The sequence below is a fragment of the Moschus berezovskii genome, chromosome 11 (genome assembly GCF_049115385.1).
Source record: "Moschus berezovskii isolate FMDL1 chromosome 11, NW_MosBer_1.0, whole genome shotgun sequence".
In the NCBI taxonomy this organism is placed as follows: domain Eukaryota; kingdom Metazoa; phylum Chordata; class Mammalia; order Artiodactyla; family Moschidae; genus Moschus; species Moschus berezovskii.
The window spans coordinates 102,743,234-102,756,840 of NC_142470.1; the positions used below are offsets into that span (position 1 = coordinate 102,743,234).

The window sequence follows — 13,607 nt, forward strand, 5'->3', positions numbered from 1 at the left end:
CTCCTTTAATTTTGCAGATATCATGTATAATGGAGAAATGAATGAGAAAATTAAGCTGTTATATCGGCTTCATATCCCTCCAGGTAAGAAATTCTAACTAGAAAATTAGGCTTTGTTGTGCCTTGACCTGGTTTGAGCACGACCTTGAGGTTCTTCTCTTTTTAAATGTATTTAAACTTGAGGCAATAGACATTTCTAGTTTGGAGGGGCTGATGACAGGTTTGACGTACCGTATTACATGGCCTGTGGCAGGGGTTCCCAGACCCGAGGGTGCATCAGAATCATTTGTGCAATCTGTTGTAACACAGGATGCCTGGCCTACCCATTCTGATTCACTGGGTCTGAGGACCACACTTCAAGAACCACAGCCTGTGGGATGTGGGGGAAGCAAACCCTGGTTGCCTCAATAGATGGTTATTGTAGCTTACTGTTTTGTTTTCTTTTTTTTTTCCATTGAGGTAAAACTGGTATATAATATTGTATTTAGTTTCAGGTGTAAAACATAATAGTTCAGTCTTTGTATACACTACAGAGTGATCACCACAGTAAATCTCGTTGCCATTTGTCACCATAAGATTGACCTCCTTCACCTGTTTTGCCCACCTCTCAACCAGTTTCTCCTCTGATAACCATCTGACCTCTGTATCAATGAGTCTTATTTGTTTCATTTTTTAGATTGCACATATGACTGAAATTGTATAATATTTGTCTTTCTCTGACTTATTTTGCTAACCATAATGCCCTCAAGGTTCATCTATATTATTGCAAATGATAAGATTTTCTTCCTTTTTCTGGCTGAGTAGTATTCTATTGTTGCATGTATGCATGTGTGCAACTTTAATGAATTCATATATACCAGGAGTTTTTGGTGGAAACTTTAAGGTTTTCTACATATCATCTGCTTCCCTTGTGGCTCATCTGGTGAAGAAGCCGCCTGCAATGCGGGAGACCTGGGTTTGATCCCTGGGTTGGGAAGATCTCCTGGAGAAGGGAAAGGCTACCCACTCCAGTGTTCTGGCCCAGAGAATTCCATGGACTGTACAGTCTACGGGGTTGCAAAGAGTCGGACACGACTGAGCGGCTTTCACTGTCATATGGTGTCATGTCATCTGCAGATAGTGACAGTTTTACTTCTTCCTTCCCAGCATGGATGCCTTTCATTTCTTGTTCCTGCCTAGTTGTCTGGCAAACACTTCCAGTACTATCTTGAATAAAAGTGGGCAAAAGTAGGCATCCTTGTTTTGTTCCTGATCTTAGAGGAAATGGCTTTTAGCTTTTCACTGTTGAGTATGATGTTAGCTGTGTTTGTCATATGGCCTTTATTACATTGAGGTACATTTCCAAAATCACTGTAGATGGTGACTGCAGCCATGAAATTAAAAGACGCTTGCTCCTTGGAAGAAAAGTTATGACCAACCTAGACAGCATATTAAAAAGCAGAGGCATTACTTTGCCAACAAAGGTCCGTCTAGTCAAAGCTTTGGTTTTTCCAGTAGTCGTGTATGGATGTGAGAGTTGGACTATAAAGAAAGCTGAGCACCGAAGAATTGATGCTTTTAAACTGTGGTGTTGGAGAAGACATCTGAGAGTCCCTTGGACAGCATGGAGATCCAACCAGTCAATCCTCAAGGAAATCAGTCCTGAATATTCCCTGGAACGACTTATGCTGAAGCTGAAACTCCAATACTTTGGCCACCTGATGCGAAGAGCTGACTCATTGGAAAAGACCCTGATGCTGGGAAAGACTGAAGGCGGGAGGAGAAGGGGATGACAGAGGATGAGATGGTTGGATGGCATCACCAACTCAATGGACATGAGTTTGAGCAAGCTCCGGGAATTGGTAATGGACAGGGAAGCCTGGCGTGCTACAGTCCATGGGGTTGCAAAGAGTCGGACACGGCTGAGCAATTGAACTGAACATTTCCTAAATAACCACTTTAAGAATTTTTATCATAAATGTATACTGAATTTTGCCAAATGTTTTTTCTGCATCTGTTGAGACAATTATACAATTTTTATCCTTGATTTTGTTAATGTGGTGGATTGGATCATGTTGATTTATGGATGTTGCTACATCCTTTACATTCCTGTAATAAATCCCACTTGATCATGGTATATAATCCTTTTAATATATGTTTGAATTAGATATGCTCATACTTTGGGGTTTTTACATCTATTTTCATCAGGGATATGGGCCTATATTTTTTTATGGTATCCTTGTTTGGTTTTGATATGGGGGTAATTCAGGCCTTTTAAAACGACTTTTGAAGCATTCTCTCTTCAGTTTTTTTCGAGCTTGAGAAATTTAGGTATTAAATCTTGAATGTTGGTAGAATTCACTAGTGAAACCATCTGGTCCTGGGGTTTTGTTTGTTGTTGTTGAGTCACTCAGTCATGTCCAGTTCTTTGTGACTCCATGGACTGCAGCACACCAGGCTTCCCTGTCCATCACCAATTCCCGGAGCTTACTCAAACCCATGTCCATTGAGTCAGTGATGCCATCCAACCATTTCATCCTCTGTCGCCCCCTTCTCCTGCACTCAGTCTTTCCCAGCATCAGGATCTTTTCCAGTGAGTTGGCTCTTCCCAGCAGGTGGCCAAAGTATTGGAGCTTCAGCTTCAGCATCAATTCAGTTCAGTTCAGTCGCTCAGTCGTGTCCGACTCTCCGCGACCCCATGAATCACAGCACGCCAGGCCTCCCTGTTCATCACCAACTCCCGGAGTTCACTCAAACTCATGTCCACAGAGTCGGTGATGCCATCCAGCCATCTCATTCTCCGTCGTCCCCTTCTCCTCCCGCCCCCAGCCTTTCCCAGCATCAGAGTCTTTTCCAGTGAGTCAACTCGTCACATGAGGTGGCCAAAGTATTGCAGTTTCAACTTTAACATCAGTCCTTCCAATGAACACCCAGGATTGATCTCCTTTAGAATGGACTGGTTGGATCTCCTTGCAGTCCAAGGGACTCTCAAGAGTCTTCTCCAACACCACAGTTTAAAAGCATCAATTCTTCGGTGATCAGCTTTCTTTACAGTCCAACTCTCACATCCATACATGACCACGGGAAAAACCATAGCCTTGACTAGACGGACCTTTGTTGGCAAAGTAATGTCTCTGCTTTTTAATATACTATCAAGGCTGGTCATAACTTTCCTTCCAAGGAGTAAGCGTCTTTTAATTTCTGACTCAATATTCTTTTCTTTTTAAATTAATTTATTTTAATGGAGGATAATTTCTTTACAGTATTGTGATGGTTTTTGCCATACATCATGTACTGTTGATCTGTTGAGATTTTCTGTTTGTTCATGATTCAGTCTTGGAAGACTGTATGTTTCTAGGAATTTACCCTTTTCCTCTAGGTTATTCATTTTGTTGTATAATTGTTCATATGAGTTTCTCACGATCTTTTGTCTGTGATATCAGTTGTAACTTCTCTTTCATTTCTGACTTTGAGCTCTCTTTTTCTTGGTAGGACTAGGTAAAGGTTTGTCAGTTTTGTTGATCTTTTCAAAGAAACAGGTCTTAGTTTTATTGACTTTTTCTAGTGTTTTTTAAATCTCTATTTCATTTATTGCTATTAATTTCCGTTAGAACTGCTTTTGCTGTATCCTGTAGCATTTGAAATGTTATATTTCCATTTGTCTCAAGGTATTTTTAAAATTTTCTCCTTGATTTCTTTCTTGACCTACTGGTTGTTTAACATCCACATAATTTGTGTTTTTTCCAGTTTGTTTGTTTGGTAATTCATTTCTAGTTTCATACTAATGGGGCTGGAAAAAATGCTTGATGTGATTTCAGTCTTCTTAAATTTATTGAAACTTGTTTCCTTGGAGAATGTTCCTTGTGCATTTGAGAATATGTATTCTGCTACTTTGGGAGGGAATGTGTTGTATATATGTGTGGTTTCAGGCTGATGCTTCAATGTTGATTTTCTGTCCCGATGTTCCATGCGTTACTGTCAGTGAGGCCTTCCAGTCCCCAGCTAGTGCTGCACTGCTGCCAGTTTCTCCCTTTAGGTCTGTTACTACTTGCCTCATTTATTTAGGTGTGCCTCTCCTGGGTGTAAGTGCTTACACCTGTTCTATCTTCTTGTCAGATTGACCCCTTTATCATTATGTAATGCCCTTCTTTGTCTTTTATTCCAGTTTTTGTTTTAGTGTGTTTAGCGTAATATAAGTATAGCCACCCCAGCTTTCTTTCTGTTTTCATTTGCAGGGACTGTCTTTTGCATCCCATCACTTTGAGTTTGTGTCCTACTGTCTAAGTGAGTCTTTTGTAGGCAGCATATGGATGAGTCTTGGCTTCTCATCCATTCAGTCACTGTTTTTTATTGGAGAATTTAGTCTGTCTACATTTAAAGCAGTCCCTGGTAGACACGCACTTATCGCTGTCTTGTTACTTGCTTGTTGTAGCTCCTCTCTTTTCCTTTCTTCTCTCTTCCCTTGTGGCTTGATGGCCTGTGGTATTACATTTAGATGTCTTTCTCATCTGCTGTGTAGGTTTTTGCTGTGTGGTTATCACAAGTTTCACTGTATGACAGCCTGTATATATATAGATCTACAGAGATATCTTTACATAGATCTATACAGATCTATACCAATCAGTTTTAAGTTGATAGCAACTTAAGTTTACACGTATTCTAAGAATTATGTATTTTTACTCCCTCTTCCTGCATTTTACTTTAGATGTGAAGTTTTATATATTTTATTTTTTTATATCCTTTGGCCTATTATGCTTTACTTAATTGTACTACTTTTGTCTTTTAACCATTGTAGTAACTTTGTAGGTGTTTGAGCCATCTTTATATTGCCTTTATCAGTCAGATTTTGACTCTGCTATGTTGCTAGTTAGGGCTTTTTCTTTTTAGCTTAAAGAACTCCATTTAATCTTTCTTATAAGGCTGGTTCAATGGTGGTAAAGGCCTTTATCTGTTGTTTGCAAATGGTTTATCTCTCCTTCAATTCTGAATAATAACCTTGCTTGGTGGAATATTCTTGATTGGAAATTTTTTTTCCTTTTAGTACTTGGAAAGTATTGTGCCATTCCCTCTGGCCTGCAGTTTCTACTGAAAAATCAGCTCATAGTCTTATGGGGGTTCCACTCTACATAACAACATTGTTTAACAAATGGAAGAGAAATATTCCAGATGATCTGATACCACATCAGGTGATACAGGGATGAACAGTATTCTAGAAGATTACTAAACTGGAGTTTTCATTGCAAAAAATTGATCAATATGTAGGTACTGGTCGTTTTACTCAGCTAGTTGCACTAATTGGACTTCCAAAGACAACTTCCTGGAAGAACATTAGATCTATTAGGAAGAAGCATCAAAACCAGCTCCTGAGAGCGATGTATTGGGGTCGGTAAATGAGGACAGATGACTGAGGCACTGGAGGCTTCCTGTAAGCGAGCCTGCCGAGAGTGGGGCTGACCGCGGGACTCCGGGATGCAGGGAATACACTGTCAGACTCCCAGAGGCGTCCCTGCTGCTCTGGATCCATGTGAAGCGATGTTTTCAAAATGCTGACTCAAGTAAACTTGGAGCTGCTTCAGTCTTTGTGTTCAGCTTTAGGTGAAGAAGTAGAGATTTCTTCCTGAGGTTGTTTACATCCTAGAGTGCATTTGCTGTTCAAAAAAAGTTTTTTCAGGAGTTGAGTTAGGTGGCTCAGTGGTGAAGAATCCTTCTGCCAATGCAGGAGACACGGGTTCGATCCCTGATCCAGGAAGATACTACATGCCTCAGAGCAACTAAGCCCCTGTGCCACAACTGCTTAGCCTATGCTCTAGAGCCCGGGAACTGTGAATACTGATCCCACACACAACAGCTACTGAAGCCCATGCACCTGGAGTCTGTGCTCTGCAACAAGAGAAGCTACCACAATGAGAAGCCCATGAACGGCAGAGTAACTTGCCACAAGTAGAGGAAACCCTGTGCAGCAGCAAGGACCCAGCACAGCCAAAAATAAATGTCTTTAAAAAGTTGAGTTGAAAAATGTTATGATTCCAATTTACTGTTTATTAAAGAGAGTTTTATTTTGCTGCACTGCACATCGTGCCAAATCTTGTCAACCTGTACCCCTCTGCAGTGGAAGCACAGAGTCCTAACCACTGGACTGCCAGGGAAGTCTCAAAGGTAGTTATTTTAAAAAGGACTTAAAATGTTGAACACCTGGGTGAACTTCATTGAGAATTGGAAGATCACATGAAAACATGAATGTGCACTGACAAAGTATGGATTCAAAGCAGAAATTCATCTTAGAAAAATAGGTTATAAATGCTTCATTAATGATGTTTTGTCAGTATTATAATTTGAATCCTGAAGCTAATTATAGACTAAAACAGCAATATCTATATAAATGAGAAGTTTATATCAATATCTGTATAAATTTTTAAAATACTTGATATGAAAAAATGTTGGCTGGATTAAAAATTCACTCATATTATGGGACTTCCCTGATCAAGGAACTAGATTCTGTGTGTTGCAACTAAGAGCAAAGATCCTGCATGTTGCACCTAAGACCCAGTGCAGCCAAATAAATAAATACTAAAAACAGGAAACCAAATTCAGTGATACTATCAAAAAAACTCAGATTTGTTAGTAAGGGAGAATCATCATACACTTGAAGTAAAACAAAAACATTTGAACTATTCAAATTCTCAGTACTGGCAAGAAAGCAGTTTGTTCCCATCAAGTACAGCAAAATGCCATTTGCTTCTACCTTCTTGTCCGAACAGTTTCTCAGTGATGGTGATAGTCCATTTGAAGAGGTTATTATTTAAAAATCCTAATCAGGAATTGCATGGAGACATTTCAATATAATATTAGTATGAAAACTAATATTAAAAAGTCCTGAGCATGCTAAGATTTCAGTACCATCTGACCCATTTTGTTACTTGGCAAAATGTATTTTGTTCCATTGCCCTTGATTAAAGAATGCACCTTGGAAGTTCAAGTTCATTGACAGAATGGCTCCACTTTCGAAGTCTGTGCAGTACAATTGAAAATATACTAGATCTTTGCAAGACGGCTATGCTCACTGCTCTACCACCAACACTGAAATACACTAAATCTTTGCATGACATTGTCTGCTTTGTCCAGAGTACCTGCAGATAAGACCCCTAAGTACTGATATTAATATATATGGGCTTCCCATATATATTAATGGGTAGCTCAGTGGTAAAGAATCCACCTGCCAGTGCAGGAGATACAGGAGACCTGGGTTTGATCTCTGGGTCGGGATGATTCCCTGGAGAAGGAAATGGCAACCTACTCCAGTATTCTTGCCTGCAGAATCCCATGGACAGAGAAGCCTGGGGGCTGCTGTCCACTGGGTCACAAAGAGCTGGACATGGCTTTAGTGCCTGAACAACAACAGTGACTACTGATATAAAGCCATAGATTTCATGGACTATTCACTGAGGATGACAGCCTTAGTAGTATTATGGAATGGGAAATCATGTGTTTGAAATTACTATCAAGACACACGGCATGTGACAACCACTCTTTGTCTAAGAAAAAAGTTGTGGCACCCAGGTCACGTCTACCATATTGGTTCTTCACTTTTTGGTCAGCCTTTTCTTCTGGTTATAAGAAACAATACTGAAGATAAAATCTATAATCTCCTGCCCTTGAGAGTGTGCTGATACGTCAGAATACCTGTTGGAACCCAAGGGACTGAAGGATCGTTACACCACTCTAAAGACCAGATTATTAATGGGCATGACCCAATTGGCATCCATGAAGAAGGCTTATTAGTTAACGTGGAAATATGTGAACTAAATGATGACTCCAGTCATGAAAGATCAAGAACTTCCCCTGGAGACTGGAGACGGTCAGTCTGAAGACTCAGATTCTGAAAATGGATGCTGTACTATGGAAACTTGCAGAGGTCAACTTCTCACAGGGTCCAGAAGCGATGGCTCACATCTGATAACCTGGGCAGTACTGATGCGAGCTGCATCAGAAACAGTACCAGGCTCACTCAGCTTGGTGACAGACAGCTGAGGCTGGATCCAAGTCTGGTCTTTGGATTGGGATCCTGAGTTGAAAATATCACTGGAGGGTTTTGAAAAATATGAATAGTGTAGAATATAAACCTCCTAAGGAACCTTTTGTGAAGTTAAAAGATTGCACTGAACTCGTTATAATTTTATTTTTATTTATTGTTGGCTGTGCTGAGTCTTCATTGTTTTGGCTTGGGCTCTCTCTGGTTGGGGCAAGCAGGGGCTACCCTGTATTGCAGTGTACCGGCTTCCATTTCAGTGGCTTCTCCTGTTGCAGAGCACAGGGTGTGGGGCACTCGGGCTTCGCTAGTTCCAGCTCTCAGGCTCTAAAGCACAGGCTCAGTAGTTGTGGCTCATGGGCTTAGCTGCTCCTCAGCCTGTGGGATCTTCCCAGATCAGGGATCGAGCTCGTGCCTCCTGTATCAGCAGGCAGAATCTTTACCACTGAGCCACCAGGGAAGCTCCTCCATTGAACTTTTTAGAAGAGAAAAGCTGGTTGCTTAAGACCCCTGATATTGTGCAAACTGTCAAGGAGCCACTAAGATTGGATTTGTGGCCCCAGTGAGTGTTCAGTATGTGTCACAGCTCAGGAGGTTTTCTGGATTATGTATCTGGGACACAAGTTGGAGAGTTTGGTTGATCTTTCTGTCCTACTGATCACTTGGGTATACTGGAATTCCCAATTGATCCAAATGCAAGTCTGTGCTGTTAGAAGTTGATTGCTGTTTCTAGCCACCATGGAGAGGTAGAGGGGGGCTTGTTTGGCTTTTTCAAGAAGAAACTATGATGGAGAACGGTATTATTAACTTTTTTTTTGTATTGGTGGTTGTTGTTCAGTTGCTTGGTTGTGTCCAGCTCTTTACGACTCCATGGACTGCAGCATGCCAGGCTACCCTGTCCTTCACTGTCTCCTGCAGTTTCCTCAAACTCACGTCCATTGAGTCGGTGATGCCATCCAAGCATCTCATCCTCTGTTGCCCCCTTTTCCTCCTGCCCTCAGTCTTTCCCACCATCAGCGTCTTTTCAGAGTCAGCTCTTTGCATCCGATGGTCACAGTATTGGAGCTTCAGCATCAGTCAGTGAATATTCAGGGTTGATTTCCTTTAGGGTTGACACGGTTGATCTCCTTGCTATCTAAGGGACTCTCAAGAATCTCCTCCAGCACCACAGTTCAAAACATTAATTCTCTGGCACTCAGCCTTCTTTATGGTCCAACTCTCACATCCATACATGACTAATGGAAAAACTAGCTTTGACTATACGGACCTTTGTCAGCAAATGATGTCTCTGCCTTTTAATACACTGTCTAGGTTTGTCATAACTTTCCTTCCAAGGAGTAAGTGTCATTTAATTTCATGGCTGCAGTCACCCTCCGCAATGATTTTGGAGCCTAAGAAAATAAAGTTTCTCACTGTTTCCATTGTTTCCCCATCTATTTGCCATGAAGTGATGGGACTGGTTTTTTGAATGTTGAGTTTTAAGCCAGCTTTTTCACACTTTCTTTCACCTTCATCAAGAGACTCTTTAGCTCCTCTTTTCTTTTTGCCATTAGGGTCATCTGCATATCTGTGGTTATTGATATTTCTCCCACAGCAATCTTGATTCCAGCTTGTGCTTCATCGAGCCCAGCATTTCACATGATGTACTCTGCATATAAGTTAAATAAACAAGGTGATAATAGACAGCCTTGACGTACTCCTTCTCCAGTTTTGAATCAAAATTGTTCCTGTCTGGGTCTAACTGTTGCTTCTTGCCTGCATGCAGGTGTCTCAGGAGGCAGGTAACGTGGTCTGGTATTCCCATCTCTCTAAGAATTTCCCACAGTTTGTTGTCATCTACACAGTCAAAGACTTTAGTGTAGTCAGTGAAGCAGAAATAGATGTTTTCCTGGAATTCTCTTACTTTTTCTATGATGCAATGGATATTGGCAATTTGACCTCTGGTTCCTCTGCCTTTTCTAAATCCAGCTTTTACATATGGAAGTTCTCAGTTCATGTATAGTTGAAGGCTCGCTTGAAGAATTTTGAGCATGACTTTGCTTATGTGTGAGATGAGTACAATTATGCAGTAGTTCGAACATTGTTTGGCAGTGCCCTTCTTTGGGATTGGAATGAAAACTTACCTTTTCTAGTCCTGTGGCCACTACTAAGTTTTCCAAATTTGCTGGCATATTGAGTGCAGCACTTTCACAGCATCATCTTTTAGGATTTGAAATAGTTCAACTGGAATTCCATCCCCTCCACTAGCTTTGTTCATAGTGATGCTTCCTAAGGCCCACTTGACTTCCCACTCCAGGATGTCTGGCTCTAGGTGAGTGACCACACCATCGTGGTTATCTGGGTCATTAAGACCTTTTCTGACAGTTCTTCTGTGTATTCTTGCCACCTCTTCTTAATCTTTTCTTCTTCTTCTTTTAAGTCCTTGCCTTTTCTGTCTTTATTATGCCCATTTTTGCATGAAATGTTCCCTTGGTATCTCTAATTTTCTTGAAGAGATCTCTAGTCTTTCCCATTCTATTTTTTTCTCTATTTCTTTGCATTGTTCACTTAGGCTTTCTTATCTCTCCATGCTATTCTTTGGAACTCTGCACTCAGACGGGTATATCTTTCCCTTTCTCCTTTGTACTGCAGTGTGGCCAAGTCACAATGTTGTGATGGTTTCAGGTGGACAGCAAAGGGGCTCAGCCATACATATACATGTATCCACTCTCCCCCAAACTCCTTTCCCATCCAGGCTGCCACATGACATTCAGCAGAGTTCCTGCTGTGCTATACAGTAGGCTCCTGTTGGCTATCAATTTTAAATGTAGCAGTGTGTACATGTCCATCCCAAACTCATTATCCCTTCCCCACAGCAACCATAAGTTCATTTGGAAAAGTAATAACTTTGATGACTGTAGTGTCAAGTCCATCTCAAGGCCAAACAGTGTTGAAAGCAGCCTGTGTCCTCTTCTGCCAGAGATAAGCAGCTTTCAGTGGGACTGGTGTTCCCCTCACAAGCATCCCATTCAGAAAGGGATGAGACAGCAGTGGTGATGACAGTGTTAACAGGGAATGGACGTGTGTGCCGGCTAGTGATAGTCCCTGCAGCCACAGGGAGACGTCTGTGCGGGGGTCTGTCTGTTGAAGCCATGCGCTTATCCACCCGTCACACAGACATCTGAGATCAGGAGTTTCAGATAACCAAATGCAAATCTTTCATCCAACTTTTAATTTGTGCAGAATGTGAAGTGAGACACAGTGAAAGCATTAATAGGATTGTCTCTTAATCCATGTATAGTGCTCAACTGTGATTTACAAGTATAGTGGAATGTCAAAACAAGATTACATTGATAGTTCATAATTTCATTTTAAAAGGTTGAAAGAGCATTTAAGGATTGTATAGACTCTGTGGACTGTTTTTCCTAATGCACTGTAGCTTACATTTCTGAAAGAGTGGGTAACAGGGTGAGTGTTTTCCAGTGAGCTCCCAGCTTCCACCACTGTCCCCTGGTGTCCAGTCCGGGTCCAGGTGCTTAATGCCGAGATGGAGGGGAGAGAAGTTGTTGAGCACTGCTCTGAGGTTGGCTGGCCTTTTCTGGCTCCCTGTCACTGTTGATGCTTGACCTACCTCCTCTCTGGATACTCACCCACCCTGTAAATTAATCACTCCTCTGTGCTCCCATGTTTGTGTATTAGTTCTTTCATGAGAGCATCCTCCTAGAGCAACTTTTGTACACGTTTCTCCTGTCTGATATGCTGAGCTCTTTTGAGGGTAGGGATCTTGTATATGCTTGACATCCCAGTGGCTGTTACCTAGGAAGCAATTTCTATGGTGACTGCCTCAAGTACTATCCAGTGTTTGTAATTTTCCTCCTATTCAGTGTGAGTGGGCTTCCTTGATAGCTAGTTGGTCAAGAATCTGCTTGCAGTGCAGGAGACCCCAGTTCGATTCCTGGGTTGGGAAGATCCGCTGGAGAAGGGATAGGCTACCCACTCCAGTATTCTTGGGCCTCCCTTGTGGCTCAGCTGGTAAAGAATCCACCTGAAGTGCGGGAGAGCTGGGTTCCATCCCTGGGTTGGGAAGATCCCGTGGAGAAGGGAAAGACTCCCCACTCCAGTATTCTGGGCTGGAGAATTCCAGGGACTGTATAGTCCGTGGGGTCACAAAGAGTCGGACACAACTGAGCAGCTTTCAGTGTGAATGGATTCTCACATGTGCCACTGCGTAGAATTTGTTTTATGCATAGTTAGAAAAAAGAAGTGACTCTAACTTTGGGGGGGGGGTGGTCGTGAATAAAGACCAATGGAAAAGACAACAACCCCAAGCATCCTCCACCTTTCAAACCCCAGAAACCTACTTCGCAAGCAGGAAGGAGGGTAGCTTATCAAGGCTGTGGTGCCATCTTGTGGCTATTTGTTGGATCACAACAGAATTTCGCCTTTTATTTATTCTCAGTTGAGTGGCTTACTATTTTGAAGTTCCAACATTTAAAAAATGAGGATCCTTCATTTGCAGTCCCTTTTAGAATTTGTTTGGTAATAGCTTTATTGGTTTATAATCCACATACCATAGAACTGACTCACTGGATGTGTATAGTGTCTGATTTTTAGTATATCCATTACAAACCATCATCACAATTTTAGAATACTTTTATCCCCCCTAAAAGCCTGCACCCTCATTTACTGTCCCTAGTCCACACATTTCCGCCCTGCTTTCAGATGTGTCTGTTCTGGGCTTTTCCTGTAAATGGAGTCACGCTGTATGCATCCTCCTGTGTCTGCCTGCTTTCAGTTAGTATGTCTTCAGGGTTCTTCCGTGTCATGACATCAGTGCTTACTCCTTGTCAGCAGCTGAATTGATCCTCTGCTGGGTTTGCCATAAATTGTTCAATTGATGAATACTTGGTTGGGTTTGTTTGGGGCTTCCCTGATAGCTCAGTTGGTGAACAATCTATACTTCTGGGCTCTTTGGAACAAATACTGACGTGAACATTTGTGTACAGGTTCTGAATGGGAATGTTGTCATTTCCTTTTGATATATACCTAGGAGTGAAACTGGGTAAAAATGGCAACTTAATGACTTAATTTTTGGTAACTGCCAAACTGTTTCCCAAAATGGCTGTGCCATTTCATATTCACACCAGCAGTATATTGGAGTTTTTTATATCTCCAGAAAACTCGTAACAGGCTTTGAATTCAGGAAAGCTTTTGTTTTTGTTATAAGTTACTTAAGCATACCATGCTCATTACTGAAAGAAAAATTAAAAGTTTAAAGCAATTACCCAGTATTGCATCATCCAGAGGTCTTATTTCTTTCTAGAGTTTATGTGTTTGTGTATACATACTTAGCATTTGAAAAAGCCGACTTTAACCACGTGGACATTTTTCTGGGTCAGTGTCAGCAGAGGCTTATGGCTCTGTCACTGCAGTGCCTAGACACCAGGGAGAGACACCGAGAGTGTCAGATGCTTCTGACCCCTCGGTGTACACAGGGCTCAGGCCAGGGGGACCCTGAAGCCCTGACTGGGGGCTTCTAGCTTAGCCTTTAGTTTTCTTACCTAAAGAGCTAAATTACTGTTAGTTTTGGTTAAGACACAATAATTTTTCCAATTAATTAAAAA

The 13,607-nt window shown here is 41.6% G+C and overlaps 1 protein-coding gene and 1 pseudogene across 6 annotated transcripts in view; both read left to right on the top strand.

The window, feature by feature from the left end:
- The window catches only part of TBC1D8 (TBC1 domain family member 8), a 147,837-nt gene that overhangs the window by 129,878 nt on the left and 4,352 nt on the right, over positions 1 to 13,607 (top strand). For all 6 annotated transcript variants that reach the window (XM_088841632.1, XM_055400991.2, XM_088841633.1 and 3 more), the window contains one exon: positions 18 to 83. In XM_088841632.1, the coding sequence (XP_088697758.1) occupies positions 18 to 83 (66 nt within the window). The remainder of the gene's footprint in view (positions 1 to 17; positions 84 to 13,607) is intronic.
- LOC148776248 (ubiquitin carboxyl-terminal hydrolase 15 pseudogene) lies at positions 213 to 13,517 on the top strand (annotated as a pseudogene).